Source organism: Amblyomma mixtum, chromosome 3 (assembly GCF_055824585.1).
Source record: "Amblyomma mixtum isolate Tamu chromosome 3, ASM5582458v1, whole genome shotgun sequence".
In the NCBI taxonomy this organism is placed as follows: Eukaryota; Metazoa; Arthropoda; class Arachnida; order Ixodida; family Ixodidae; genus Amblyomma; species Amblyomma mixtum.
The window spans coordinates 369,310,062-369,336,443 of NC_143014.1; the positions used below are offsets into that span (position 1 = coordinate 369,310,062).

At 48.3% G+C, this 26,382-nt stretch overlaps 2 protein-coding genes across 2 annotated transcripts in view; both read right to left on the bottom strand.

The window, feature by feature from the left end:
* Positions 1–2,922: 2,922 nt before the first annotated feature.
* On the bottom strand, positions 2,923–4,438 carry LOC149356734 (uncharacterized). Its single transcript, XM_089584294.1, has 3 exons — positions 4,285–4,438; positions 3,862–4,033; positions 2,923–3,343 (listed from the first exon to the last, which is right to left on the bottom strand). The coding sequence occupies exons 1-3, from the start codon at positions 4,436–4,438 to the stop codon at positions 2,923–2,925; spliced, it is 747 nt and encodes a 248-aa protein (XP_089440420.1).
* A 7,352-nt stretch (positions 4,439–11,790) lies between these two features.
* LOC149356735 (neprilysin-2-like) overlaps positions 11,791–26,382 on the bottom strand; it is a 38,430-nt gene continuing 23,838 nt past the window's right edge. Inside the window, exons 4-5 of the mRNA XM_089576423.1 lie at positions 20,426–20,617; positions 11,791–12,147 (exon numbers count right to left, since the gene is read on the bottom strand). Of these exons, the coding sequence (XP_089432549.1) occupies positions 11,791–12,147; positions 20,426–20,617 (549 nt within the window). The remainder of the gene's footprint in view (positions 12,148–20,425; positions 20,618–26,382) is intronic.

Genomic DNA, 26,382 nt, shown 5'->3' on the forward strand with positions numbered 1-26,382 from the left:
ATGTCTTCAGCAACGCAACTAGCAGACGGCAGGCGAACCGCACCAGGTAGCAGCAGCACAAAACCGGCTATGGGATGAAATTTGCTTGCATCGCAGTCATCACTTCTACCAGGAACTCGGTATTTGCCAACGATCGTCAGAAACGATGCATTTTTGATATTCATATATCCCAGGGTTTGCTATGAACGTGAACAAACAATTGTGAAGTTCCGTGCGCGAAATACCAGGGCCCATATCTTCGGCGGAATCTTCTCTGTGCTCAACCGTCCTACTCCCTTGTCTCCCCTTAAACGGTCCGCGTTCGGCGGCGCCGCCTAGACGGAGCCCCCAGCGGCGGCAAAGCCACTGAAGGGGTACGGTCCGCGTTCGGCGGCGCCGCGTTGACGGAGCCCCCAGCGGCAGCAAGCCACTGAAGGGGTACAATGGTACAAAGGCGCCGGCGGGAGGGATAGCCAGCCCAATTAGGCTGCCTGGCCGTACAAGGACACAGGAGAGGCTGACAACCCGACAAGAGAAGAAAGCTGCCGGCGGGAGACAAACGACATTCCAACGAGGGAGGTCGGGGGTGCCGCGGCGCCGCCGTGGAAAGGAGGAAGAAAGAAACAATCCAGCCGGGGAGACAGGAGATCGGGCGTGGCCGGCGGAGCAGATATAGCTGGCGAGTGCGGACGAAAGGCACGCGGAGGACGACATCGTTCACAAAAAGGGTCCTTGAGCGCCGAAGCTGGACGGCGCGCGGTTTCTGCCAGCCACCGACGGATCGCAACTCCGGTGGAGCCCCTCCATCGCCCCCATGACGGCGTCACCACGTAAGCTCGGACACCCCAGCCTCTGATGTACCATGTATAATTATTGATTACATCATTTTGTTTAAACTGAGCCATACGGTGTCTTCTTGCCTCTCCGTCCCGTGTGGACCTGCGCATTATGTGGGGTCGTCACACAATACTATCGCGTTCTTCAGATGCCGGCGGTCGGCACGAAGACTGGCGCAGGCCGCCCGGCTCCAAGGAGTGCGCCCTATGTCATCATGACGCTGCCGCTCTCCGCGCTCGCATTGGCTGCCGCTTCCCGACGTTGCGTTTGCCGCGAGCGGCCCGCCGTTGACATCTAGCAGGCCGGACGCAGGCAGCGAGCTGCAATCGGACGTTGCGACGCTGTTCGCAACGGCGCGCCGCAAACCGAGCGAGGGGCGGTTAGCAGCAAATGCGGCTCGCTGGTGCGTCGACTGCGCTCACGCGGCTGTGCCCCGCTCATCGTACGTCACTGTATTTTGGTATGACGTCACTGAAACTTTAATTTTTCTTCCCACCTTGTGACGACAGCGTTGATGGCGCTAGCGATGGGTCTAGATCGTGAGAGTGAGCATTTAGGTAATCTTTGGAACCGAATTAAAATATTTTTTAAACGTTTGTTGTGTCCAACACCTGGCTGTGAGTGCCCTTTCATACATAGGAATCCCATAGCAGGCTTTATATAGCTTCAAAATTTGGTGTCTCCACCCCTTTAAAGTTGACTGTAAAATAAAGATATGCAAGGAATGTAACCTCGATTATTCCACAATAATGTGCATACTGCAGGATCATCATTATCACAGCATCACTATAGTTGGATACAACTCAAGAATATAGCGGCTGCGTGGTTTGCTTCTCATGCGTATAGTAGAACCTCCATGGCGTCCCTAAACACCAAAAAGTTCTCGGAAGGTGAGGACAGGGGTTCTCCTTACCATACAGAGATTTAGAGCTTGAAGACTGGCATGATAGCGTTGTAATGCTCAACAGTCTAGCAAGGAACAGCGGTTTGCAATTGGTAGCAAGGTGCTGGAAGTAGTAAGAAAATATGTCTACTTAGGGCAGGTAGTGACCACTGATCCGAATCATGAGAGGGAAATAACTAGAAGAATAAGAATGGCATGGAGCGCATATGGCAGGTTCTCTCAGATCATGAATGGCAGTTTGCCAATATAAGAGAAAAGTCTACAACAGCTGTATTTTACCGGCACTCTCCTATGGGGCAAAAACATGGAGGCTAACAAAGAGGGTTCAGCTTAAGTTAAGGACAACGCAGCAAGCTATGGAAAGAAAAATGATAGGTGTAACATTAAGAGATCGGAAGCGGGCAGAGTGGGTGAGGGAACAAACACGGGTTAATGACATCCTAGTCGAAATCAAGAAGAAGAAATGGGCTTGGGCGGGGCATGTAATGCGAAGGCAAGATAACCGGTGGTCCTTAAGGGTAACGCACTGGATTCCAAGAGAAGGCGAACGTAGCAGGGTGTGGCAGAAAGTTAGGTGGGCGGATGAGAAGTTTGTGGGTATACGGTGGCCGCAACTGGCAGAGGACAGGGTTAATTGGAGAGACATGGAAGAGGCCTTTGCCCTACAGTGGGCGTAGTCAGGTTGATGATGATGATGACCGAGAAGCAAACCGTGCAGCCTGGTTACTTTTGGCAAAGACTGCACAGCTAGAAGCAATATAAGAGGAAGCATTGGAGCATGTGTCCTCCTCTCTTCGCAAAGTGCCGCGACGGACAGAAGACGAGAATCATCAGTTTAAGGCGCATGCAAAGTAAGCATGGCCGACTACTCTTCCCAAGCATGACCCTGATGCTACCTGTTCTCGTCTATTGGGGGGAGAGAGAAACAACTTTATTGCCATAGATTGGCGGGATTTAGGCCAAGCCCACCTGCCCTAAATCCCGCCAATCTATGGCAATATAGTTGTTTCTCTCTCCCCCCAATAGACGAGAACGGGTAGCATCAGGGTAATGCTTGGGAAGAGTAGTCGGCCATGCTTACTTTGCATGCGCCTTACACTGATGATTCACTTTGCGAAGCACGGAGACCTTATGCTCCTGTGTTCCCTCTCATACTGCTTCTAGCAGTTCTAGCAGTTCTAGTAGTGCTTCTAGCAAATAAATCATTTTTCTGGTATAAATCCTACTACATCCTGCAGCACCTTTATCTGCATCGCACTCTGCAGGCTTTCTGGCACTTCCCGCATCTTCTCCACAAGAAATGCCCCAAAGTGATCCAGGGCATCTTGCTTCTTCTGTAGTATTTCCCCTAGCATATCGATTTCTTTATCATATTTATCTGTTTTGCTTCTTTTGCGTGGACCTGCGCTGGGCGTTTCAGGTGCAGGCTCAACTGTGGCATTTGGGGCTGGAGCTGAGCTTTGCGTAGGACTGGACGGCGAGGCATACTCATTGCAGTACGTCTGCTCGAAAAGCTGCTCAGCACTTTCTTGTGCCGTGTCGTCACAGTTGTATTCGGGCAGGGGCACAATATACGCAGGTTCCGCAGGGTTGTGCGGCAGTGCCTCCGCGTTGCCAGAGGTCCTACAGTAAGGTAAAAGATAAGTAAGTACCTCTAGTTTCAATCAGGGAAATGAGGCCCTTGAAAGTTTAAATGCACTTGAAGACAATGGCCTGCTCGAATTATTTAAAACGCAGTAAATACAAATAATTCGCAACAATAATTTTCAACATGGCAGACAAGAAATAACCAATATCGGGCCCTGGTTTTCTTGTTCTGTGAAAAAAAAATCTGTAAATCGTAGAGGACTGCCGAAACCGCACATGGTTTGGTTTATGGGGGTTTAAGTGTCCCAAAGTGAAGGCCTCCTGAAATTTCGACCACCTGGGGTTTTAATGTGCGTGCACTGACGTCACTCAGTACACGGGCCTCTAGCATTTCGCCTCCATCGAAATGCGACCGCCGCGGCCGCGATCGAACCCGTGTCTCGTTCGGGTCAGCAGCCAAGCGCCATACCCACTGAGCCACCACGGCGGCGCGAAACTGCACATGACAGCATACCTTTAAGTGAAATGCAATGATAACCTCCAAATGGACTTACGGTCTACTGCGAATTGTGTCCCGCAGGAAGAGCAGCCTTTCGTAGAAAGGCCAGGTTGACGTCTCTTCAATTTCTTCCGCTCCAGCACCGCTCTTGCTCGCCTGCATGCGCCCTTTGAACACCCTCCATAATGTGTCGCGCAGATTCTTCCATCTGCTTTTTACATCAGGAACTGCGTAGGCATGAAAATCGCAGTAAATTGGTTATCAGGTGAAAGCCTGCATCGAAATTAATCATGCATTTGGCATGCAAATCTGCTGCCCGGCGGAGCGCATATTCTAGCGAACGATTACGATCGCTCGACGTTACACAGCTTGCCACGTCCTAAAACACAGCACTTGCGAAAAGCCGCACTCGGCGTACGGTCAGCATTTCGTATAGTCAATGGCACCAACTGAGTTCTTTGTTTACAAAACCACTCACCTGTTGCACCGACGGCTGCGGCTACTCGGCGCCACGCCGCTTCTGACACGTTGCGCGCTTTGTAGTTTTTTTGTTGTAGGTCCCAAAGAACCCGCTCGCACTCCACGGCGTCGATGAGCGTCTCGTTGAAGACTTCGGCTTGAGCGTGTGCCATGGTAGTGCGAAGAACCTTGCCAACGCAAAATGCAGCACTTTCGAGAAAGCGCGCGAAATTACCGGCAGTGACGTACGCTGCCGGATTAGCTGCTATTGGCTAATCGCGTAGGCAACTTCCGGGCGACGAGCGAAATTTTCTGTCAGCGCAGATCCGAGCGACACGCCAAGCGACACGGGCATTTCGCTTCGCGCGACGGCGTCGCTCGTCGCTTGCCGCTGTCGCGTTCGCGTTCGCGTGAGTTTTCGTGTACATGGAGTTCAGCCTTTAATGTGGCAATAGGCCAAAGCAAGTGGTGTGATCTTCAACGCTTGACCGACGTTTCATGTAAAAGGTCTATTTCTGCCAGGAGAGCCTTAACCGTTTGTCACACTAGTGAGTTGTTTAGACGACAGCTGCTCTCTATGGCATTGCGTCTATATGAATATGGCTAAGCACAGGGAAGGAGCTTGCGCAAGAACGGACTCGACATAGGCAGTACAACAAACAAGCAAGGACACACGCAAAATTTTTAGTACAATATGCAAGGCATCAGGTCAGAAATAATAAGTTCAAGAAAAGATTCAAATCAACAATGCAGATCATCATAAAGCTACTTAACGAACGATGAGACCTACGGCAAATAACGTCACGGATGGATGTGTTGTGATTCTCTTTTCTTTATTTCCACAAACAATATTATAGAAGGTTGCAAGGAGGAATTAGAAAAAGCTTCTCAAGACAACCTGAGGGGCCCCAGGCTCCCAGCATCCATTTAAGTGGTTGTAGCAGGACGGAACACTTTAATACAAAAGTATGATACCAGAAGACAGCGCCACGGCAAAATAACGAATAACGCGTTTTGCAATTCTAGCGCAGAATGAAGATCTTGGCTTTAATTTTCTCCCATTTGATCACACCGTTTGCTGACAGACTACCGAGGCAAGCCAAACATGGGGAATGAAGATTTTGGATGCACTTTTTGCGTGATCAATGTGTTCGGTCCAATCAATGGCTGTAGTTTGAAAGCTCTGAGATTCTCATTTTCAAACCAATAATAAGGCGGATTTTTTACCAAGGTATTTTCCCGGATACTATTTGGAAGTTATCAGACACGCATCCGCCAGGCGTCACACCAGGCGATGACTTTCTAGATAGCCCCATTCAGAATTAACTGATCTGACGTATTTTTAATGTCTGTATAAAGGACACAATCAACCTATAGAAAGCTGTGTGATGTGATATTAGCTGTCGGTTACGCAAATCATTCAAAACAGTCATATTCCTGGTTATTCATGTCTAGAGCGGTTTCACTTCGGTTTCACTTGGGAGGATTTCTGTGTATATAGTCTAGTTGCCAGTCTACCCGCCCTGCTCCCAGAAATTAAGTTTTGAAAGTTTGGAGGATACGTTCAGCTTCATGGAAGGATCCGGATTGGAACCTAGATTTGTGGCCTCACCAAACACTGGCAAATCGCTACTTTCGTTGCGCCAGTCTCCTTCAACTACGTCTCCGTTCCAAGTTTCCGCGTCCACTAGAGTTGAAGGGCAGTAGTACCACTGATCCTCATTGCGGCCGATGAGAAAATTATGCAACGCAATGCTTGCAATGACATATGTGTTAACATTTTCATCGCTAGCTTTAAATCTTCTCCGCAAGATGCGCCATCGGCTTGTAAGAATGCCAAAAGCATTTTCAATGACGCGTCTTCCTCGTGAAAGCTCGTAGTTAAATATTCCTCTGCGTCTGTTTTCAAAAACCGTTTTGCATAAGGCCGCATTAGATACGGCTTCAAAGGGAACGCCTCGTCTCCAAGAATTACGTACGGTGTAATATTACCCCCTGGAAGTACGGCAGGCTCGGGAACACCCAAGAGCCCAGGTTCAAGGGCTCGGTATAGCTGCGACCTCCCAAATACGCCACCGTCGCTCTCTCCTCCACACCGGCCAACATCAACATACAAAAATCTATATGCTGAATCGCACATTGCTTGAAGAATCTTACTAAAGGTTCCTTGTAATTGAAGTTTTCTGACCCAGAGTTACTAGGAGCCTCCACGGTAACGCGCTTCCCGTAATGGAGATAAATTATTCTTTGCCCGCCGTATCTAAAAACAATACGCAGCCTTTTCTCCGCGGATGCTTGAAAACAACTGTATTGCCGAGATCTCGTCACATTATATTTGTCATTTCTTATTAGGTGCACACATGCTTACATGCACACCCAAACACCCCGAAATTTCCCATGACATTTTCCCGTAGCACTGCAACCTAAGACACTCCAAATCAGGAAAAGCCTGGGAGGTTGAAACGGTGAGGAACATGTGGCTCAACAGTTCAGAGGCGAGCCATAAGGTAGAAAAAACCTTGAAAAAAAAAAAACACGGCCCGTGGGCCATGACGAACAGAGGGAGTTCGGGAGGGTAACGAAGTGGGGGACGGAAAGGCTGTTGCCACGATGGTTCCAAGGGGAACCATCCAGGTGAAGAACGGAGAAAGGGGCGAGAGAGGTAACTGCGGAGATAACGAAAAGAGCAGAAAAACACTCAAATAAAGAACAAAACATAAAAACAAGGAAAGAAAAGAGGAGCAAGAAAGCATAACAAGGGAAGAGGGGAAAACAACGGAATAACGAAAAAGCCTATCAAAAGAATAACATTGGAAGAAGGCCGCCACCAACCCGCCGATGTGACGCTCCCTGCAATAAAAGCTGCAATGAAATTCCGTTCACCCGTTGCTAGCTCTCTTGAGGCCTCATTGTTTTTATGAGCCGGTACTGGTAAAAAAATTGTTTAAATTGTTTCGTTAGCTTAATTCTTGAATGGCTGTATAAAGACCAATCTCGCAAGCCATTGATAACAGAGTTCATTACCATCCTACATATGTTCAATTTCGTGCATATTGGCCTGAATACTGTGACTGCAGCACTCATTCCTGCAGCGGCTTTAAAAGTAGCTCGTTTTATTCATATATATTTGTTTTGGTGCTTTACGCGTGGTGTTTTGCTGCAAAAACTCGGGGGTTGCGTAGAGTTATTAAACTAACTTCAAACTTTTTCCACCGCTTGCGAGATCGCATCGTTTTTTTTTTTCTGCGATAAGAGAACAGTCGGCATATCCTTCGGACACCGCCGAGCAGCGTTTTTTTTTTTTTTTTTCGAGCGGAAGAAAAAAAGGCACTGACGTAGAGTCACGTGGGAGCAGCGAGCGCCCGCCCAAACTGGTTTGCCGGTGTCCGGTGCCTCTTTCGATGAAAACACCACTCCGTTCCGTTGCGGCCGAGGTTTCTCGCCTCCGTCGACGCCGCGCCTAGAGTTACTGTATATGCTACCAAAGCATATACAGTAACTCTAGCCGCGCCGTAGAGGAGACCGGGGTATAGCACTATAACCGGGGGTTGAGCAGCGTGGCCGTCGGTGTAACCGAGCGCGAGGGCAGGGCAGTAGAGCAAGCGCGCTTCCTACGATACCGGTTGCGCCGAGCGAGCTAAAGTACCACCGCTCGCTCATAGATGGCGCCAGAGCAGTTTACAACACAGTTAATTAAAAATAAAGAAAAAAAAGCTGAGCATGGTGGCAACTGCGCATCACCGCGTTTCAAAGGGAACTCTCCTATCTTACATCCGTCTGTGCGCGCAGTCGTCCATCATATTCACCATTGCATGTGCGGAGGTAGCTGGCTAGGGGCGTTGAGGTTTTTCTGCTTCGGCACGCGCACCCACGCGCTGCCTCCTCGAAGTCACACCACGATCCGCTCCATTGCAGGGCGGTGCTGTGGAATGCGCTGCACGCGACAGATTGTCCGCGCCGCCCACGCCACGCACAGCGTCGTTTTCCCAGTATAAACTGTGTACTTATGGGTGCAGTAGGTTGAACATAACTCCATCGATTTCTCGGACCTCCGAGGAACCATGAAAATCAAAGTATGGGAGAGGATTTTTACTCGAAGAAAGAGTGTCCGTTGAAAATACAGTGGTTTGTGACTGTACACCTATTTACCTCGATATATAGCAAAATCAAAGCACCTGCAGAGATGCGCTCAAATTATACATTAGGGAGTATTATAATGGTTCTGAGAATTTTGAGCTGTTTGTGTTCCGGGCGACTATATTACTCCGTTTCATGTAAGTAATTTGTAGGCCAGTTAATGCTGGCTTCAATACGATTTTTAGTGCCCTTTGTATGACTATTTTTTTTTGTTAGTGTACCTTATTGGCATTTTAGTGCCCTCCCAGGTACGCGCTAGTGTGTGTGTATGTACAGGGCGTTTCGCCTAAGACTTGACGCAATTTTAAAAAATAGGTTTTTTGAGTTATAAGAGCGCTTTTTGGGGGCATAGCATATCAGTGGTGTAGAACATCAGAAAACAACAAAGACGTGCTAACTACCAAGCTGGTTACCTAAATTGAATAGTTAACTTTTTAAATATTACTGAACTCGCATGGCAGTTTTCGCAGCTAGCCGAGAAGCTTGAGGTCTTGCTATTTCCCTCCTTTCATTTTCTCTCCGCTTTGTCTTCTTTCCCCCTTGGCTATATTTCATGTACAGCGCGACGAACGGGGCATAGAAGGAGGAAGCAGTCAGGGACACAACACAGCGCTTACTCACAACTGAAATCTTTATTGGCTGACCAGCCGGAATAAGTACCCAAAGTGGTGGCCAGAAATGGAAAGTAATGCACAAAAGTCATGCAGCGGAAACAAAAAGTATATAAAAGTAAAGCAGACACATGTCAACATTCGCATTCGAGGTAACATGTTTCTTTTTGGACAGCAATACACAGTGTGCGCTAATACGTTCTTCCGGGATCCTTGCTATCATGTGTGCTTCTATGATTTCTCTTGCCAGCGAGTCGCGGTTCCAGCCTATCACTATGTGCTCGTTGTACAATGGCTCACAGACATTGCTATCGTTTTCATCTTCGTCGCTTTTGCACTTTCTGCAGTGTTTCGCCACATGACCTGTGATGGATGCACGTATGGCATTATAATCACGCTCTTTTAATCTTTCGTTGATACACCGGCCAGTTTAGCCGATGTATTGCTTCCCACACGCAAAGCGTAGATTACTGCCTCCTGGCAGGAGACAAATTTTCGCTTGCCTTTTCAAGCAGCCGCTTGGTTCACTGTTTTGCAGAAATAACTTTCATCAGGCTGGACAATCGGTTAGGCACCGAAAATACAACGTCGAACCCCGCATGCATTCTAATTCTCTTCAGGCTCTGCGAACCCTGATGCAGGTATGGCACCACGGCAACCTTTTTTTCTTTTTCTTAGTTTCGCAGTTGACATCAGACCTCAACATTTGAAGCGAAAAGCTACGCTACGCTAGTCAACACCACGCTTCGCGTGAGCCGGCGTATGTCGAAGCACGAGTGACGTCACGCACGGCGCAGGCTACTGCGCATGTGCGCCGCCGCTTCTCCTCCTCGCCACTGTTGACCTTTCGCCGCAGCCGTGCGCAGTGCGCATTTGAAAGGAGGGGTATATAAGGCGCGCTTGCCCATAGAACAGCGAGTTATGCGTCATCGTTTGACGTTCGCCGTAAGCGCGTGCTTATCGCGGATCACCGCCGCTTTTCGCTTCGAGATATCCAGGCTGGAACCTTAGCTAAGCCCCAGCCAATTTTGTTCTGCAGTTTTTCAGCGACAGTTCTGAAGGGTAACTGGCCTGTCTCAAACGATCTACTTGGTTGTGGAAACTTTGCTCAAACCTGTGCTAGCATTTTTCTTTACAACACGGTCAAAAACAGAATGCACACTCGCTTTTCACAAGCTTCGAATGGGCTGGTGAGTATCGCAGAATGGGTTTTTGACCACGTGGCTCAAAAGCGCAACATACATGGGATGGGAAGTGAAGTGAGAGATCTAAAAACCTGATAAAATCATTAAGCGGTACTTGGTGTGCTAAAAGCATCGGTTATATATTCTGCCTGCCAATGTCATGACGGAAGCAATACGTCGGACAAACTGGATGACATATCAAAGAAAGATTAAAAGAGCATGATTATAATGCCACACGTGGCCCCCTCGCAGTTCATGTAGCGAAACACTGCAGAAACTGCAGAAGTGATGAAGACGAAGATGACATCAATGCCTGCGGGCCATTGTAAAGCGAGTGCATAGTGATAAGAACGGCGACTCGCTGGCAAGGGAAACTATAGAAGTACATAGAAGTACCCATGAGAGCAATGATCCCGGAAGAATGTATTAGCGCACCCTCTATATCGCTGTCAGAAAAAGAAAAATGTTACCTCGAATGCGAATGTTGACAGGTGTCTGCTTCACTCAGCCCATAAAGATTTCAGTTCAGTCAGCGCTGTGTTCTGTCCCTGCGTGTTCTTTTTCCTGTGTCCCGTTCGACGCCCTGCAGTCATGGAATATCGTCACCAACTCGCCCAACAACTCACCTTGTCCCTTGGCCACCTATCTTCTTTTTTGGCTTCGCTCTCCTTTCTCTTTTATCTCTCATTTCAATCTTTCGGTTGGAAACAACGTCTCTCTCCCCATATTTCTTCCCTTCATTCTCTCTTTGCCGCCCCTCCATTCGTTATCTCATCTTTCTCTACTCTCCACTTCGATCGGTGACCTCGTATATGGGCTTCATCTTAGCGACGGCTCGGGTTGGGCTCCGAATAATGGCTCACGCCATAAATACATATGGATGCACAAAGCAAAGCGACGAAGCGCTACCCGTGTTAACATTTCGCCCTATCAACCCGGAAATCATTCGCACTGCCATCATCAGCCTGACTACGCCCATTGCAGGACAAAGGCTAATGCCGCATCTCCCCAATTAATGTCCTATGTCATCCGCGGCCACGTTGTCCCCGCAGAATAAAGTACACCTAAGCCGACAAGGTGGCTCAGTGGTTATGGTGCTCGGCTGCTGACCCGAAAGACGTGGTTTCGATCCTGGCCGCGACGGTCGAATTTCGATCGAGGCGAAATTCTAGAGGCCCGTGTACTGTGTGATGTGAGCGCACATTAAAGAATCCCCGGTGGTCGAAATTTCGGGAGTCCTTCACTACGGCGTCCCTCATAGCCTGAGTCTCTTTAGCACGTTAAACCCTTAAACCAAACCACTATACTACATCTTAAAGATAGCCTGGACAGCACAGCCATGTGTTCGAACGTTGTTTTCTTGGGCGGGAATCAAAGCGCTGAAGAGAAGTATACAATTCGCATCATCTAAGAACAATGTCGCGCTGTCACAGCGTCCAACAAAAAAAAAATGCGCGCTGCCGTTCACGGTGGCTTATTTAGGCAGCAGAGAGTTCCAGCGGTGATAAACAACGGCCACGCGCCAGCACCACTGCTCATATACGCTTCCGCGCGAACGCTTCGATCGTCACATCTTGTAGCGTAAGAGCGGAATCAGTGGAAGTTGCAGCGCATTATGGGGTTCATAGGCGCACCCTGGGCGCATCTGAAAGCGGCACCAAAGTCGCGCGTGTTCATCACGGGCGTGTTGCAGCGCAGGAATGCCGGAGGGTACACGGCTTCCCGATCGAACCTATAGCCCTGGAAGGCGCAGAACGAGAAGCAGCCGCTAACGAAGAACAGCTGCTCGGCCGTGTAGCCCAGCGAGCTTGCGGGCCCGCCGCTCAGTTGCGGGTCGGATTGGAGAAGCGCCCGGAAGGCTAGGTAGGCCTTCTGGAGGCCCGCGTTGTCTGCGAACGCCTCGGAGATGGTGTTATAGCCCAGCGTGTCGCTTCCCGAACCGTCGTTGACCTGCCAACATGCAATTCGAACCTGAAGACACACACACAACCACGACCTAGAATTCATATAGTTTGAAGAAAAATAGCAGACATGTATTCGCTGGTGTTAAGAATATGTTCAACAAAAGTATAAGTTTGGCGGGCGATGAAACAATACATCTTTTCAAAATGCCTTATTCTTATGGTGATATACTTTTTTCATTTCAAGCGCTAAATAAATGACCGAGAACTTGAATGTAATGCGGCACAAAATGCACGCGGTATTGTTATACCTATTGAAAACTATTGCGTTGCTGTATTGGTGAGCATTGGTAGGATACATGACATCCATGAAAAGTAACATCCGTCAGTGATACTTTCGCTGCCATTGGTCAGTCCCGAAATCGGTAGCAGAGCCAAAGGCTGGCCTTGCATGCTGATTATTAGATTTAACGTAACGGGTGACAGCCATCAGTGACAAAAGCCCAGAAGGAGTAAATCGAGACTACACAGTAAATCAACTTGCATCCTTAAAGGGACCCTGAGAAGATTTGGATGGTAATACTCTAGTGCAATAGATCTGTCGAGGTGGTCTTAATGAGCATTCGCGTCAAAATTAAAGACTTTACATAGACTCTATAATTTGCACACACCTTTTAATAATGGCTGCTCGCATTCGCTCGCAACCGATTAGGGCGGCTCCTCTAAGCGCGTTCTTAGCCGCTCTTAGCCCAATGACGCCAGCAGGCAATCTGGGCAAGCCTTCTCAATGGGCGTGCCCAAGTAGCGTGGACGGGATTGGGCTAGATGGGGCATGGACGGGTGCAGTCCCGACCTGTTTTTTTTTTCTGGCGCGTCGGCGTGTATGAGTTGAGGAGGTGAGGAGGAGCATTATTTTTAATTGGCTATATCTTCAGTCTTAATGAAGGTAGCTTAAAAATTCGTGTGACGTGGTGACGAATGATGGAATACCGGTAGCTCGTGTGCTTTTCCTAACCTCAGTAAATATCATTTCATGGCCTCTTTAAGTGCAGAATGTCATCTATACCACCCTTACAACACCCATGATTTCCGTGAAAAGGGTATTGTCATAAGGTAACTCACACTTCGCAGTCCGCATTATATCTTGGGTGCTAAATAGGGAGGTTTACTTAAATATACCCCCAAAAATCGAAGGGGCGCAAGGCTGTAATTCTTTCATCTGTGCCAACAATAAATATTGCAGCCGCTTAAGCTCACGTTACAAACAGTTAATGATGATTTAAGGATTTAACGATGAGTTAATGATTTACACAATGATGATGCCGACCATCACTGTTAGGCACTGTCAGTGACCTCCTCCACCGCTTCTCTTTAACTGCCTCAGAACAAGCACATATAGGCGATGTGTACTCTCCACGTCTTGAATGGTCTGGGTTAGGGCCTGTGATTCAGATTCAGTTGCCCAAGATTGCCGGCGAGAAAACACCTGGGTATACCCTCCATCCGGCAGCTTTGTATGTGTGTACTGGGCTGCGCTGGGCCCTTTTCTTTTCAAAATATATGTGAATGATATAACGCAGGTAGACAAGGAAACGAAACTGGTTATATATGAAGACATCACTTTACTTTTTGCCGCCTCATGCGCTTCCAACATGATTATCGGAGCATATTTAACCTTTAGGCAACTTGAGAAGTCCAAAGTTTTGGAAGTGTTAAAATTAACACTTACGAAACAAAAGGCATTATTTACCGTCCAAAAATCAAGGATGCGAACGTTAATGATCATATTATGCTTTATAATCTGAAAGCAAAAATAGTGAATTCTTTTGAAGTACTGGGTGTGTTTTTCAATGAGAAAATGAATTGGGATAATCACACAAATTGCATAGCATCTAAGCTGTCACGAATCATTGGATTGATATACGCTCGTAAACAAATGCTCCCTATAAAAGTTAAAATACGGCTTCACAATTCATTGTTCTGTTCACAGCTGCACTTGGTATGGGGAAAAAACATCACTCGCAAACCTGCGGAAATTACACATCCAAGAGAAAAGAGTACTTAGAATAATATACAATGTAGCGTATGACCATCCTTCTGAACCACTTTTTGAGAAAGACACCATAATCAGAAATCATAATATGTACATATACCGCTTAGCTTCAAAATATATAACCGAGCTGAATAACTATAGCTCGTTCATTGCACAAATGGCTTCGCTACGCAGAAGAAACAACACGTATTATCAGCGTCAATTGAAACGCGAACAAGCCAATTGAAACGCGAACAGCACAACTCGCAGATATTATACTAGGGAGGCAAAATACATGAGCAGTTGATTTTCCCATCGAAGCCGAAAAGATCGCTCTTCTGAAGTGCTAATAGGCCGCGCCTGTATTTCATCTCCAGCCTCTAATATGCTTGATTTTTTGTGCTCGTGTTTCAGGTGTTTTGTTCGCATTTCATTTGACGCTGATAGTACACATCCAGGAACACTGATATTTGGCTCATGCACTCATTCGGAACAGGTTATGAACAACATATGCTTAGACACACTCTTTCACACGTTCGCAACCTCTGCCAAAGTCACATTTTCTTTCTCGAACGCATACGACAAAGCCCCGCCGCGGTGGGTCAGTGGTTACGGCGCTCGGCTGCTGACCCGAAAGACGTGGGTTCGATCCCGGCCGCGGCGGCTGAATTTCAATGAAGGCGAAATTCTAGAGGCCCGTGTACTGTGCGATGTCAGTGCAGGTTACAGAACCCCAGGTGGCCGAAATTTCCGGAGCCCTTAACTACGGCGTCTCTCATAGCCTGAGTCGCTTTGGGACGTTAAACCCCAATAAACCAAACCAAGCATACGACAAAGAGATTTGCGCCATTTTGTCGGAGTTGTGTTTTTTATCAGTTATACATAAGCGAGTATAGCATACTGTGTGAAATGTGTATAATTATATCATGACTATTGTTTTTTTTTTGTTACGAAAATCTATATTTCTGCAAAAATTGATGTTTTTTCTGCAAGGTTATTTTCTTTCATTGTTCTGGTACTGAATTTTTGCTGCTGTGCTTATGCTGTTAGCCTTTTTTTTGACGTATCATGTAGTTTTGTTTCGCGGAGACGAGAGATTGTCAAGCTAGAATCCTATAGCTTTTTCTCTCCGCCTCCCACATCCTTGTGATAGTAGTAGTATGTGTTAATCAATGGTGCCGCTAGGTGTGGGAAGGCGTTTGTCTTTAACATGCACCACCACAAAGTGGATGCCACTAGTGATGGGTCGTATGTCAACGCAACATCGCATGAGCCCCCGTTAAAGCCGCCGTCCCACTGGGTGGAGTAACCGTGCGCTCTGCTTTCAAGCTGACCACGACACGAGATCATGGCATAGGCACCAGTCACCTAAATACATTTACAGTTGCCTATGTGCCATAAAACCAAACACAACACACCTAAAAAATTACGAGGAACTTTAGCGGCTCAAGTGGTGAAAGGCGAAAGCCTGAGTGCTGCATTCTGCTTCGCGATTGTTCACTTCACATTCTGTTGGTGCATTAATTAACTGCCAATTAATGACGCTTAAGCTTCGCCTTTAGGAGTGGAACGCGACAGCGTGTTGTAGCGCTGCCAGGCGGTCCACGGAACGCCACCACCCGTTCGGCGCGATGAGTTGCCCTTTGAATGCAAAGCTTTTTGAGGAAAGGTTATACGCAAAGGAAATGTATCTGTATCTCATATCTCGGTGGACACCTAAACCTCGCCGTAACGGGAAGGGAGGAAGATGGAAGTGAACGAAGACACCGTATTCACTAGACGCGCCTTTGTTCATTCCAAACCATCGAGCTGGCATGGCGGAGTGGTAGCGTGCTCGTCTCGCACACCGGAGACCGGGGTTCGGTTCCCGAGCTCGGCCAATTTCCTACTCTGTTTTATTTATTTATCTGGTCTGACTAGAAAGGTTAATTAGGTTAATTGGTTAAGTAAGTCCCACTAACATGGAGCATCACTATACGATCCCTTTAATTGGTTGCATGGTTAGTAGCCAAAGTACAATTGGCCCCGTTTGAAATTCGCGCACTGTGAGGTCACGACCATTTCGACCAATTGAAAACCGTGACATTTCTGTCGACAACTTCTGCTTACAACGATGAGGCATTAAAGGCTTCCGCCTTAATACATTTACTTATGCGTTCCGCTATGTTAAATGCGTCATCGACAAGGTCAGTCAGTATGATGTCCACCTAAATGCTGTACTGCGTCAACAAACGTTTGCGCGCCATAACCAACAGCTACCTCGTGGTGTTTGGCGGTAGCAACGTAATCCTAAGTGGGGAGATCTGCACTGGCTACTTCGAGCCCGTCAGGATTCAGGACTCAGCGGTGGCAGCGGCTGAAGAGGGAGCAACGCGGAAAAGCCGCTAAGATCCAACGCTGCGAGCAGCAGAAGTTAAACGAAGGCGTAGAAAACGCGAAGCGCAAACGGAGGCGAGGTAGTTGACACCCTCCTGTTGCAGGTTTGTTCCATTACATTGGGGCGATCACCTATGAAGTTTTTCATCGTCATCTCGTCTCATGAACTGTACTGGGATAAACTCAAAAACGCAACGACTTTTCCCTGTCAAAGGACCACTTCCCGCCAATGAATCCCGGCCGCGGCAGTCGAATTTCAATCGAGGCGAAATTCTAGAGGCCCGTGTACTGTGTGATGTGAGCGCACGTTAAAGAACCCCAGGTGGTCGAAATTTCTGGAGCCCTTCACTACGGCGTCCCTCATAGCCTGAGTTGCTTTCGGACGTTAAACCCCAATAAACCAACCAAACCCATGGATTCAGAAATTTTTCCTGAAAAAAAAATGAAAACAGCAAAAGTCTCTGTTTTCGACAAAGAAGGTGCTGTGAATGATGTGGGTAATTAGAGGCCTACATCAATTCTACCACGCTTTCCCAAAAATGGTAGAGAAAGCTACTAACAGAATTACTGAGCGTCTAAATAATCATCTTGCATATATGAGCACCGATATGGAGATCAAAAAGGTAAATGGTCTGTGTCTGCACTGCTAAAGATTTGAGAAAGACTGTCAAAAAAATTGAGCAACTATACAATATTGCCATCTTTTTAGACTTCAAAAAGGGGTTTTATTCGATAAAGCATGAAATTTTATCCGTCAGATTGCCTTAATACGGCATAAGAGGCCTTCAGCTTAAACTATTGCGCAGTTATTTATCGAATCGTACACAGTTTGTCGCAGTAAATAACACCGTCTCAGATGCAGGTTCAATAAAATTCGGTGTTCCAAAAGGCTCAATTTTCGGTCCTATAATATTCCTTTATATAAAAAAACATTGTCTTTTTATATAATACTCAGGACATCATCCTTAACGCAGACGATACGAATGATTTTTTCTTCTTCCGATGACTTATCATCCCTGTTCGCAGCCGGAAATCCGTGGCTCTAGAATCTATCCCGCTGGATTAATGCTGCTGATGATGATGCTTCGTTTTTTTGGTGCCAGGACACCTAAGACCAAAGAGCACCAAACACAATGTTTGAGGCTCCGGCTCAAATATGTGAAACGTGTTAAAATCAACACCAGGTGTATAGGGTCTAGCAGTAGTGAGTATGTGAATGATTATAGTGGGTCAAGGCGGTGCATAAGTTAGGTGGAAGGGCCTAAAGGGGTGTATAGCGACTACAAACTGTGTTAGGAATTGTTACATATAAAAGAAGCCAGGTAGCCTCAACCTCAGCCCTTGCTTGAGCAAGAAGGTCGGGGCATCTGGCATCTACGGCTAAGCTCAGCCTTCTCCTCAGCAATGAGGAGGGCTGAGGTTACTTGGAATAAGAGATATCTTGTAAAAAGCCGACATGAGTTAAAACTTTAAAAAGCCCTATATGGAGTTGGTATTCCGCGAGTATATCATATATGTCATCCAGGTTCTTAAGAAGCCTTCGGCAGTTCCAGTGGATAATGCTCTCGACAGCCATAGTTCTTAGTGAGGAAGCGAAGATTAGTGGGAGTTATTCAAATATCGCCGCCTTTATCAGGCGGCTTCACTGGCAGATGTGTTTTCGGTTTTGGGCGGTCTAAGAAACTCCGCCTCTCTTAGGGGGACTCCCTCATCGTCTCTGACGCTGGCAATCCCGGGGTCACTTCCACTGCTTCCGGTGGAGACGTAGAAGAAGATGAGGATTTGACAATAGGGAGAGACTCCCTCTCACTGGTCTGTGCTTTCCCAGATGTCTGTGCAAAGTTGACCTCTGGGACATGGAATGATGGTGCATCCCCTGGCTGCTTGCCGCGGGGCCGAGATGGGCGCTTTTAGCGATGCTGCACTGCGTGCCCATCGTGACGAGACGCCGCCCGGCCCCCCGGCGGGCTGCGTCAGCGTAGGATCTTCCAGAGAAAAATGAGAACTTCGTACGGGCTTCAGAGAACGTTATGTTCTCTATAACTTTACTTTTAATTTTTTTCTTATTCTGGAACATCTGACGTGTTAGGGAGTATGCAGCGTGTGGCGCGTGGGAGTTGGGACATTCTCTTTGAGTGGCACTGCAGTTTTCAGTTCGGTGCTCATGGACACCGCACTTTGCACGGGTGAGTTTTCCGTGAAATGTTTTGGAACCATGCCCGTACTTCTGGCAGTTAAATCATCTTCTCGGGTTGGGGACATATGGACGGACTTTGCAGTGGATGAATTCTGCTTTCACAGCTTGCAGGACAATGTTGGGAGTCACCACCTCTTCATCGTTCCGCCTTACGGTAATAAGGCGGAGGGCAGTGACACCTTGATCTCGGAAGCCTTCAAGGAGTTCCCAGGCGGTCGAAATTTCCAGAGCCCTTCACTACGGCGTCCCTCATAGCCTGAGTTGCTTTGGGACGTTAAACCCCAATAAACCAAACCATACTTCTTGAAACCTTTGATTAGAATGAGTCACGGTCTGCAACTACTTAACTGCCGAATTCCTACCTGTCTATCAGTGTTCTCAGCTTTAAATGAAATCTGATGTCCTCCCTCCCTGCTTTCTTTCAAGAAAAAGGCTAAGGCTTATTATCTGCATAACATGAAACATTGCCAAACATTTTGTTCCATGGCGGCACATGTCATAATATCCCACAAGGGATCATTGAGGAATAAGAAACAAATAAATAAATTTTTATCAGAATGTCATCTCATAAATTTGTTCGTTTATGCATCGTTAATTTCTAGTGTGTGAAATGTTCCCAATGATTGTTTTGTTATCTTCAAGGCCATATTGTTAATATCAACTGAATACGGGCTGTTATATCATTGTATAATTAGAATAATTTGTGCTGCTTCTGATGTTGCTTATTTTTATTTCCGTAAACGGTACCGATTCACCCTTTCATGTTGAATTTTGCGTTATATGCAGTGTTTTTTAGCTTAAGGTCCGCAGTTAGCTCTGAAGAATATGTCCACGGTTCAATGTATAATCAACTTGATACTTTTGAGGAATCATGTCCGCATGTGATGCCCTTTCTGCTTTCTTGTTCTTGCTAAATGTAGACGTTCAGTCTGCTGTGTAAGTGTCGCTGCCTGCTTGTGCTGCAAGTTTTTGCTGGGACAAGGGCCTAATCAGGCGATCACTATTATCGCCTTTTGCGTCTACCCCATGACAGTACTTTTGTAATGTCTAAAGTACAATAAACAAATAAAATGGATACTGCATCAAGTTCCGGGGCACGGCTGGCTCTTGTACACCGCCTGGCTACAATTATAACTTTTCGCAGTCCTTTTCAGTGCGAAAGCAGTACTTCTCTAGAAATCCTGAAAAATTCGATGGGTCTCTGAAGCTTCGACCTTTGACTCTTGTCTCCTCACCCTTGATCTTTGACCTTTGGGATGAAATGACTAGGGTACGGTGTGGCTAGGGGAAAGTCAGGTAGCAAGAAAGTTCAAAATAAATTATCTTGGAGAACAATGTAAGGCAATCTCTAAGCAAGTCAAACGAAGCGAAGCTAATTCGAAACCAAGTTCTTTCGCGCGTCATACTCGGTGTCACGGCGTTAAAACTCTCAGTTTTTTAGGCTACAGAATCTTGAATCTCACCTTTAAGGGTGTTAGTTGTTAATAAAACTTTCCAGCCGCAGGTGTAGGCAAGCGAACAGTTTTTGTTTTTTAGTACAGGTATCATCCTCTGTTCATTTTAGGTGCGATGCATCTGCCGAAGAAACCTATTAGCTAAAATTTCCCGTTCTTTTGGAAGATGATGCGCCCTAATGATGAAGAAGAAACTAGAGCCACGCTGCTGTGGTTCGCCACGGTGCCTGAACCATCAAAGCGCCCTTCAGCACCTGCGCCATCGCACCTGTTTGACGAGGCAGGCGAGGCGGGCGAGCAACTCCTTCCGCGAGGCTGCGCTGTACAGCGTGGACGGCTGCGCGTGCTGATCGATGGAGGAGGCTCCCAGGTCGAACGCGTGCGACAGCTCGTGGCCGATGACCCGACCCAGGCTGCCGAAATTTATGGCCGGCACATCCACGTCCAACACGAAAGGGGCCTGCGTCGTTGGAGGAAAGGCTGAAAAGATTCTGTCCACTGAAACTAGTCGGGGCTGCAGCGCTAGGTTTGTATTGCGGCCTACACAGTGCACCAAAACTTCAGGGCCGTCCTTTTAGAAGGGCAGCGTCTTTAAGGTAGGCAGAAAGTTATTTTAAAAGGGCTTTATGCTCAGCTGAACAATGCAATTGGCTTCTTCCAGGGTTCACCGCAATGGTCCCTGTCGCTGAAGGCACCGCTCGCGCGACCGTCAGCCTCTGGTAATGTTTGATGAGGAAAGGCAGGCAGTGCTTTCTAAAACGTTTAGCGGTACCAGCTTCCTAAATTCATGACTACTAGCGGCTTAAAAGACATACATGGCAGTAGCGTTGCCCTCTCTCTGTGTGTCTCACGTTGGTGTCTTAATCCTCTAGTAATCATGAATTTAGCAAGAGGCATAAAGGGGGTTGATTACCATCCACCCAAGCGGCTAAAATGGAAAGAGCGTTTGCAGTTGAAGAGGCGAGGTTTGAACTGCCGTCGGTCCGATGCCTAAGCGGAGGCAGGCCTGGGTTTATGCTCAGGTTGGACCCACGAAATCTGGCACGGAAGGCATGTCCAAAATGAAAAAGGTTTTCAAATACATGCTACTTCCCTCCGCACGCGGGGGCGTGCAGGTCTGACTGCGGACGCGCCGGTTTCTGGTTCCGGAGAAACCAGGTCCGCGCGGGTAAGTAGCCAGGCTCTAAAACGACACCTCGGGGAAACGGCCTCACGGCCGGCCGCGGGGCTGTAATGGCCATTGCGGGATGCCGAGGTAGGGGGGGGGGGGGGGGGGGGGGGAACTACGACTTTGAAACGTCCAGTGAAAACCGTCGATGTTGTGCAGTACCGGCATAGTAGGCCCGGGTCATCTCACCCAAAGCCACGTTCTTGGTTTATGGCCTGGTCAGCCCAGCCATGAACACTCCCTCCTCAGTAGGAGAGGAGCAAGCTAGGGGAGAAAATAAGTGCTTGGTTGGTTGGAAGCACAGGTGGGTGTCCACATAGGTTGGGTCATGGTGCCGAGGGCCGGTGGGTCAATAGGCTGATGACTTTAATTTCTATTGGCAGTATCACACCACACATACTTCCGGAGTATGAAAAACCGCGAAAAGCCCTCGACGGACCGTGCTGGCTGGTCGGAAACAAACCCCATGTAGTGGAGGGGCCCCAAGTAGCCCTGACCCCGTGTTAGGTTCTCCTTTCTCCGGCGGTAGGAGCCCGTTGCGTTTGGTGGGTGGTCGGGCATCCCGTGAGCGGGGCCGCAATCTCGATGCTTTCCCTGTCCTGGCCAGGCAGGCCAGAAATGAAGTCGAGATAAATGAAGGATCAGATAAAACAACTCGCTATCCCCATTCCCACCGTAAATCCCATAACCCATTCCATGACAACCATTTACCCCATCCATTTTGCCCATCCTTTCCGCTACTTCCCAGGGGAGATCAGGGGAGTCTCCCCGGGCCCGCACCCCTGGGTGTGGGTCGCTACAGTAACTAACCCCTCCCCCCCATTTTTTTCCTTTTTTCCCACCCACGGGTGGTAAAGTTAACATTGCCCTCGGGCCTTTTCTTTTATCTTCAAATTGGATTAAGCCTTTTGTACGTATGTGGTGCAGGCAGGGGCTTATTATTTTTATTTCTTTTAAGGTTGCCCCAACGTAATGTATATCCGCCACTGCACCAACTGGTATGGCGAGGTCGAATCGAACAACTCGAAGGCGCAGTAACTGTCTCGAACTCTCGAACCGCGCTGCGAGCCAACATATAAAGGAGGAATCGAAATGAGCTGGAAGGCTCTGGATAAACCACTTGCGCACTGAAATATCCGTTCTATGCATTGCGCGTTCATTTAGTATATGCGATCCGCGCGCGCAGAAATTTAGGAGCGGTAGCAGGTGGCCTCTCCTTGCCGCACCTGTGTTTCAATTTGAACGATGTCCCCATTCTGAACAATCCGGACCGCTCGTGGACAAGTGTGTTGCGATGTACTACAGTTTCGGAGTGCTTTTTACGCCAGCCGCATGAGGAAATATCTTTAAAGTTCTCACGAAGGCCGTCAACACGGAGCGATCGTGCAAGCTTGTCGTCCAAGGTGGCGTCCTGTTACCCCACTGACCCTGCTCAGCAGCGGCAGTGTTCTCGCGGTGTCGCAGCATTGACACTTGGCTCTCAAGTTAAAGTGGCAGCTTCATGCGAAAATATGACGTCCAGTCGTCTTATTTCAGTGCGGACAAAGATGATCGATCCTCCCAATCCGGACTATCGAGAGGTGCCCGTTTGTAACCTTAGTTTCCGCCGTTGCCGAGGAGATTCACTGCTTTCAGGGCCTCTCTGAAGGTACCGGACATGTTCTGGGTGGTTCAGTAACACCAGCTGAGTAGCGGACCTAGTTATCGGCAAGATTACCCGGCGTCCACTTTTGCACTGCACTGCCGAGTATAGGCCAAAGCGCTGCGCATGAGCAATTGACATTTTTTTTCCTTCTGACCAGAAAGTTTACCATGAAGAGGTGTGCAACTCTGAACACTCATTGTTGGCGTAGAACGCACAAAACGTATATTCTAGATTCTTTATTGTCTTATTTTTGGAGTGGATATGTCTTTTTTTTTAGTTTTCTGCGAGTGTCTCAAATTTTGCAAAAGAGTGCTTCAAGCAACTTATACTGCTTTCATCTTTGTATCATTGAACGGGAAATTCTATCAGCCGCACTACGACGTGCTATAATAAAGAAACAATGTTAACTTAATGGGTGAAGAAAAAATCAATGCACACAGTCCGGAAATGCCTCTGTTCCCCGCGGTACCCGCGATGTGGAAGGCGTTAAAGCTGCACTAAAGAGGAATCTAAACTCGTCTTTTTGCCGTGCGAAATGATCTACATGTCCCCAGCATTCTTAGAAACTTCGATTAATTGCCCTGTGCGTCCGATTTCCCTAATTAAATCGGATTAACGTACAGCTCCCGGCTTTTTTTTTATTGCCCGCATACGGTGCGAGGCGTCGACCAACGCATGAAGTTCCTTTCAGGCAGTCACGTGGCGACTTTGCTTTCGCTTTTATTTTCTTTTTTGAGGTTTCCGTGAATAAATACGTCTAGTCAGAGGCTACATAGCTGCAAATTAGGCCCACGGAAATAAAAATACGCGTAGACTCTTTGCTCTCGCTGATCACTACGTACAACTCCGCCGATGGCAGAGCGGCAAGCCGCCACGGCACTGGGTGAAAGGTTGGTCGACTCCTCCCACCGTTTGCGGGGAATTACAAAAAAAAAGCGGAAGCCTGTCGTTAATACGATTTAAATTAGAGAAATCGGCCGCACAGGGCAATAATTCGAAGTTTCTAAGAATGCTCGGAGTGTGCAGCTCGAGTTCCGACGGTAAAAATAGAAGTTCAGATTCCTCTTCAGTGCACCTTTAAGCTACCACAGCTATTGCCGGACGTTGCAAAGGTGCAGGCGCAAGCCGTGGCGTGCCTGCATTATGGCTGCGGGGACTACCATCACGTGGAAGACGGGCATGTAGGCGGCGTTCACCGACAGGATCTGCAGCGACACCTCGCCGCGTCGCTTGATCTTCTCCGAGTCGGCGTACATCAGGCGACGGCGCTTCGCGAAGCGGAGCCGGCGGGCCTGCAGGAGCTGCCGCCCGAAAGGGCCCGCCGCCGCCGAGAAGGTGGGGAGGAAGTCGTAGGCCCTGTCGGCAGCCGCCCGGTCCAGCAAGTGCGTCGGAACGCCGTCCACGCTCACCACGCTGGAGATCCGCTCCTGGGCATGGGATGCTCGCCACTGGCAACAGGTACTTTGTGAATATGAAATGGGCAAGGTCAGCGCCCACAGTGTATCAGTCTGGCACCACACTTACCAGTAGCGTGCAAGCCCTATCTTCTCAGCCCAGGTTAAGTGTCACTGAAAGGACTTCTGTTCGAACGTACACAACCTCAGACGCTACGCAAAAAAGACCACTTCTGAGGTTTTTATGCGAAGCATATTACTCGCACAACCGAGCTCTTCCTTGCTGCGCCGCGCACGGCCGCGTAGCTACCACTTGACCTTCATCGGCGCACCACGTGATATGACGTCACAACAGCTGTGAAAGCTGGGGCCTCGTGCGCTCGCTTGCGGACGCGCAGCCTCCGCCGGCGGCCTAACTCCCGCTCCTACCGCTAGGAGATACTGACGTCACGCAAAAGGCGATGCACTCGTTGAGTCAGTTGAGCAGCGAAATGTCGGCCAGGGAGAGGGCGGCTCGCCAGACCGCAAAACTATGCTTCGCATCCTAGGCTTAACCATAAGCTAAGCCAGGCCATTTTTTGCTATCGCGGTAGAATTGCATGTGTCCCTCGTTAAACTGCAATAATTTTTTGTTTACCGCGAATCCGAACGAGTAACTCGGTCCACTGATATGCACCTTTAAAAGCAAACCGGCTCAGTACAATAGACCGATTTCACAAAGCCTACTGCGCATGCGCGCGTTTACCGGAAGTAGCCAGCCGCCATCTTGGCTGTAGTCCTTCGTGGCGTCGTCTGCACGACAGCCTACATTACTTTGCGCCTTGACTGGCATTATACCCGGCCACAGTAGCTTTCCGCCGTTTCGTTTATTGTGTTGAGCTCTATAAAGGAAACAGAGGCTCCACGGCGGAGTTTCGAGGGGTGCAATGCTAATCCCGGTAGGAGCAGCGCAGAGAGGGTGGTCAGTTGCCGCATGAGGTGGAGTGGCCGCGGTGGCGACGCTGCGTTTGTTCCTCGAACCTTGCTTTGGAAAATGCTGTAGGTGGCGATAAAAACGCGCTTGACGGCCGCTTTCGTTAATTTTGTCAGCAGAACATTTGAACGCATAGCGATGCACGTGATTTAATTAACGTCTTCAGACAGTATTTACATATCTTGCCACCTCATTTTGATGTTTCAGTATTCGCTGTATTCATCTAGGCATTCGCTATAGACGTGTCACACAGCGTTTGTTGCCTTTTTTTTTTCATCATAGCCCTTGATCAAAACCGGCCATGCGATTGTTTTTTTTTTATGCACGTAAACACATACATGTATTCACGACGTGCTCGGCGGGTCACCAGCAGGAAAGGTGAGCGATTCGAGCGAGCTATGCCTTCTTTTTCTAAATGGAGATGTGACAAATTCTTGTGTTCAGTACAAAATGAGAAAAGGAGAAGCCAATCGGGGAGCTTTTGAGTACGCCTAATTAGGGTTTAGTGGATTTTAATTTCGTGACGTATAGTTTTGTTTTGATTATTGATACACTAATGACTTTTTTATTTAGGTTAATATTGATACATGCATTCGAAGAAGAGACAGAAGTAGTGCATGCGCTAGAAGAGGAAGAAGTTAGTTGGCTCTCTCGCGCGCGCTCGAACCACTGGGTGACCGCCGCAGGTTTTTTCGTCTCTGCGCGGGTGTTCTTTTTGGCGTTGCACGCTACAGTTAGGTGGAGGTGCTGGGTACGCTTCCCGACCTGCAAACTCCGTACAGCGTCACTACGGACCTCACACCGGTTCACCAGCGACCCAGCCGCCGTCTCCGCGGAGAGTCGCCTGAATTTGGGCCCCTTCCCCCGCCAACAAGGACGACGCAGCCTCGACCGCCGAGTCCAACTGACATGGCCACTGACACCAGGACCCAGCCGCCGATCCAGCCTCTACCGTCGAGTCCAACTGCCATGGCCGCTGACACCAGGCCCCTGGCGCCGATCCTTTGCCACCCACCGCGAACACCGCCATCTTTTCACGGTGACG

What these genes read in the sequence shown, in the direction of transcription:
- LOC149356734 (XM_089584294.1), bottom strand. Translation starts at nt 4,438, where the DNA reads ATGGCACACGCTCAAGCCGAAGTCTTCAACGAGACGCTCATCGACGCC. An exon ending in CGCAGCCGTCGGTGCAACAG is followed by an intron (nt 4,034 to 4,284) that starts GTGAGTGGTTTT and finishes ATGCCTACGCAG; the next exon opens with TTCCTGATGTAAAAAGCAGA. An exon ending in GACACAATTCGCAGTAGACC is followed by an intron (nt 3,344 to 3,861) that starts GTAAGTCCATTT and finishes ACCTTACTGTAG; the next exon opens with GACCTCTGGCAACGCGGAGG.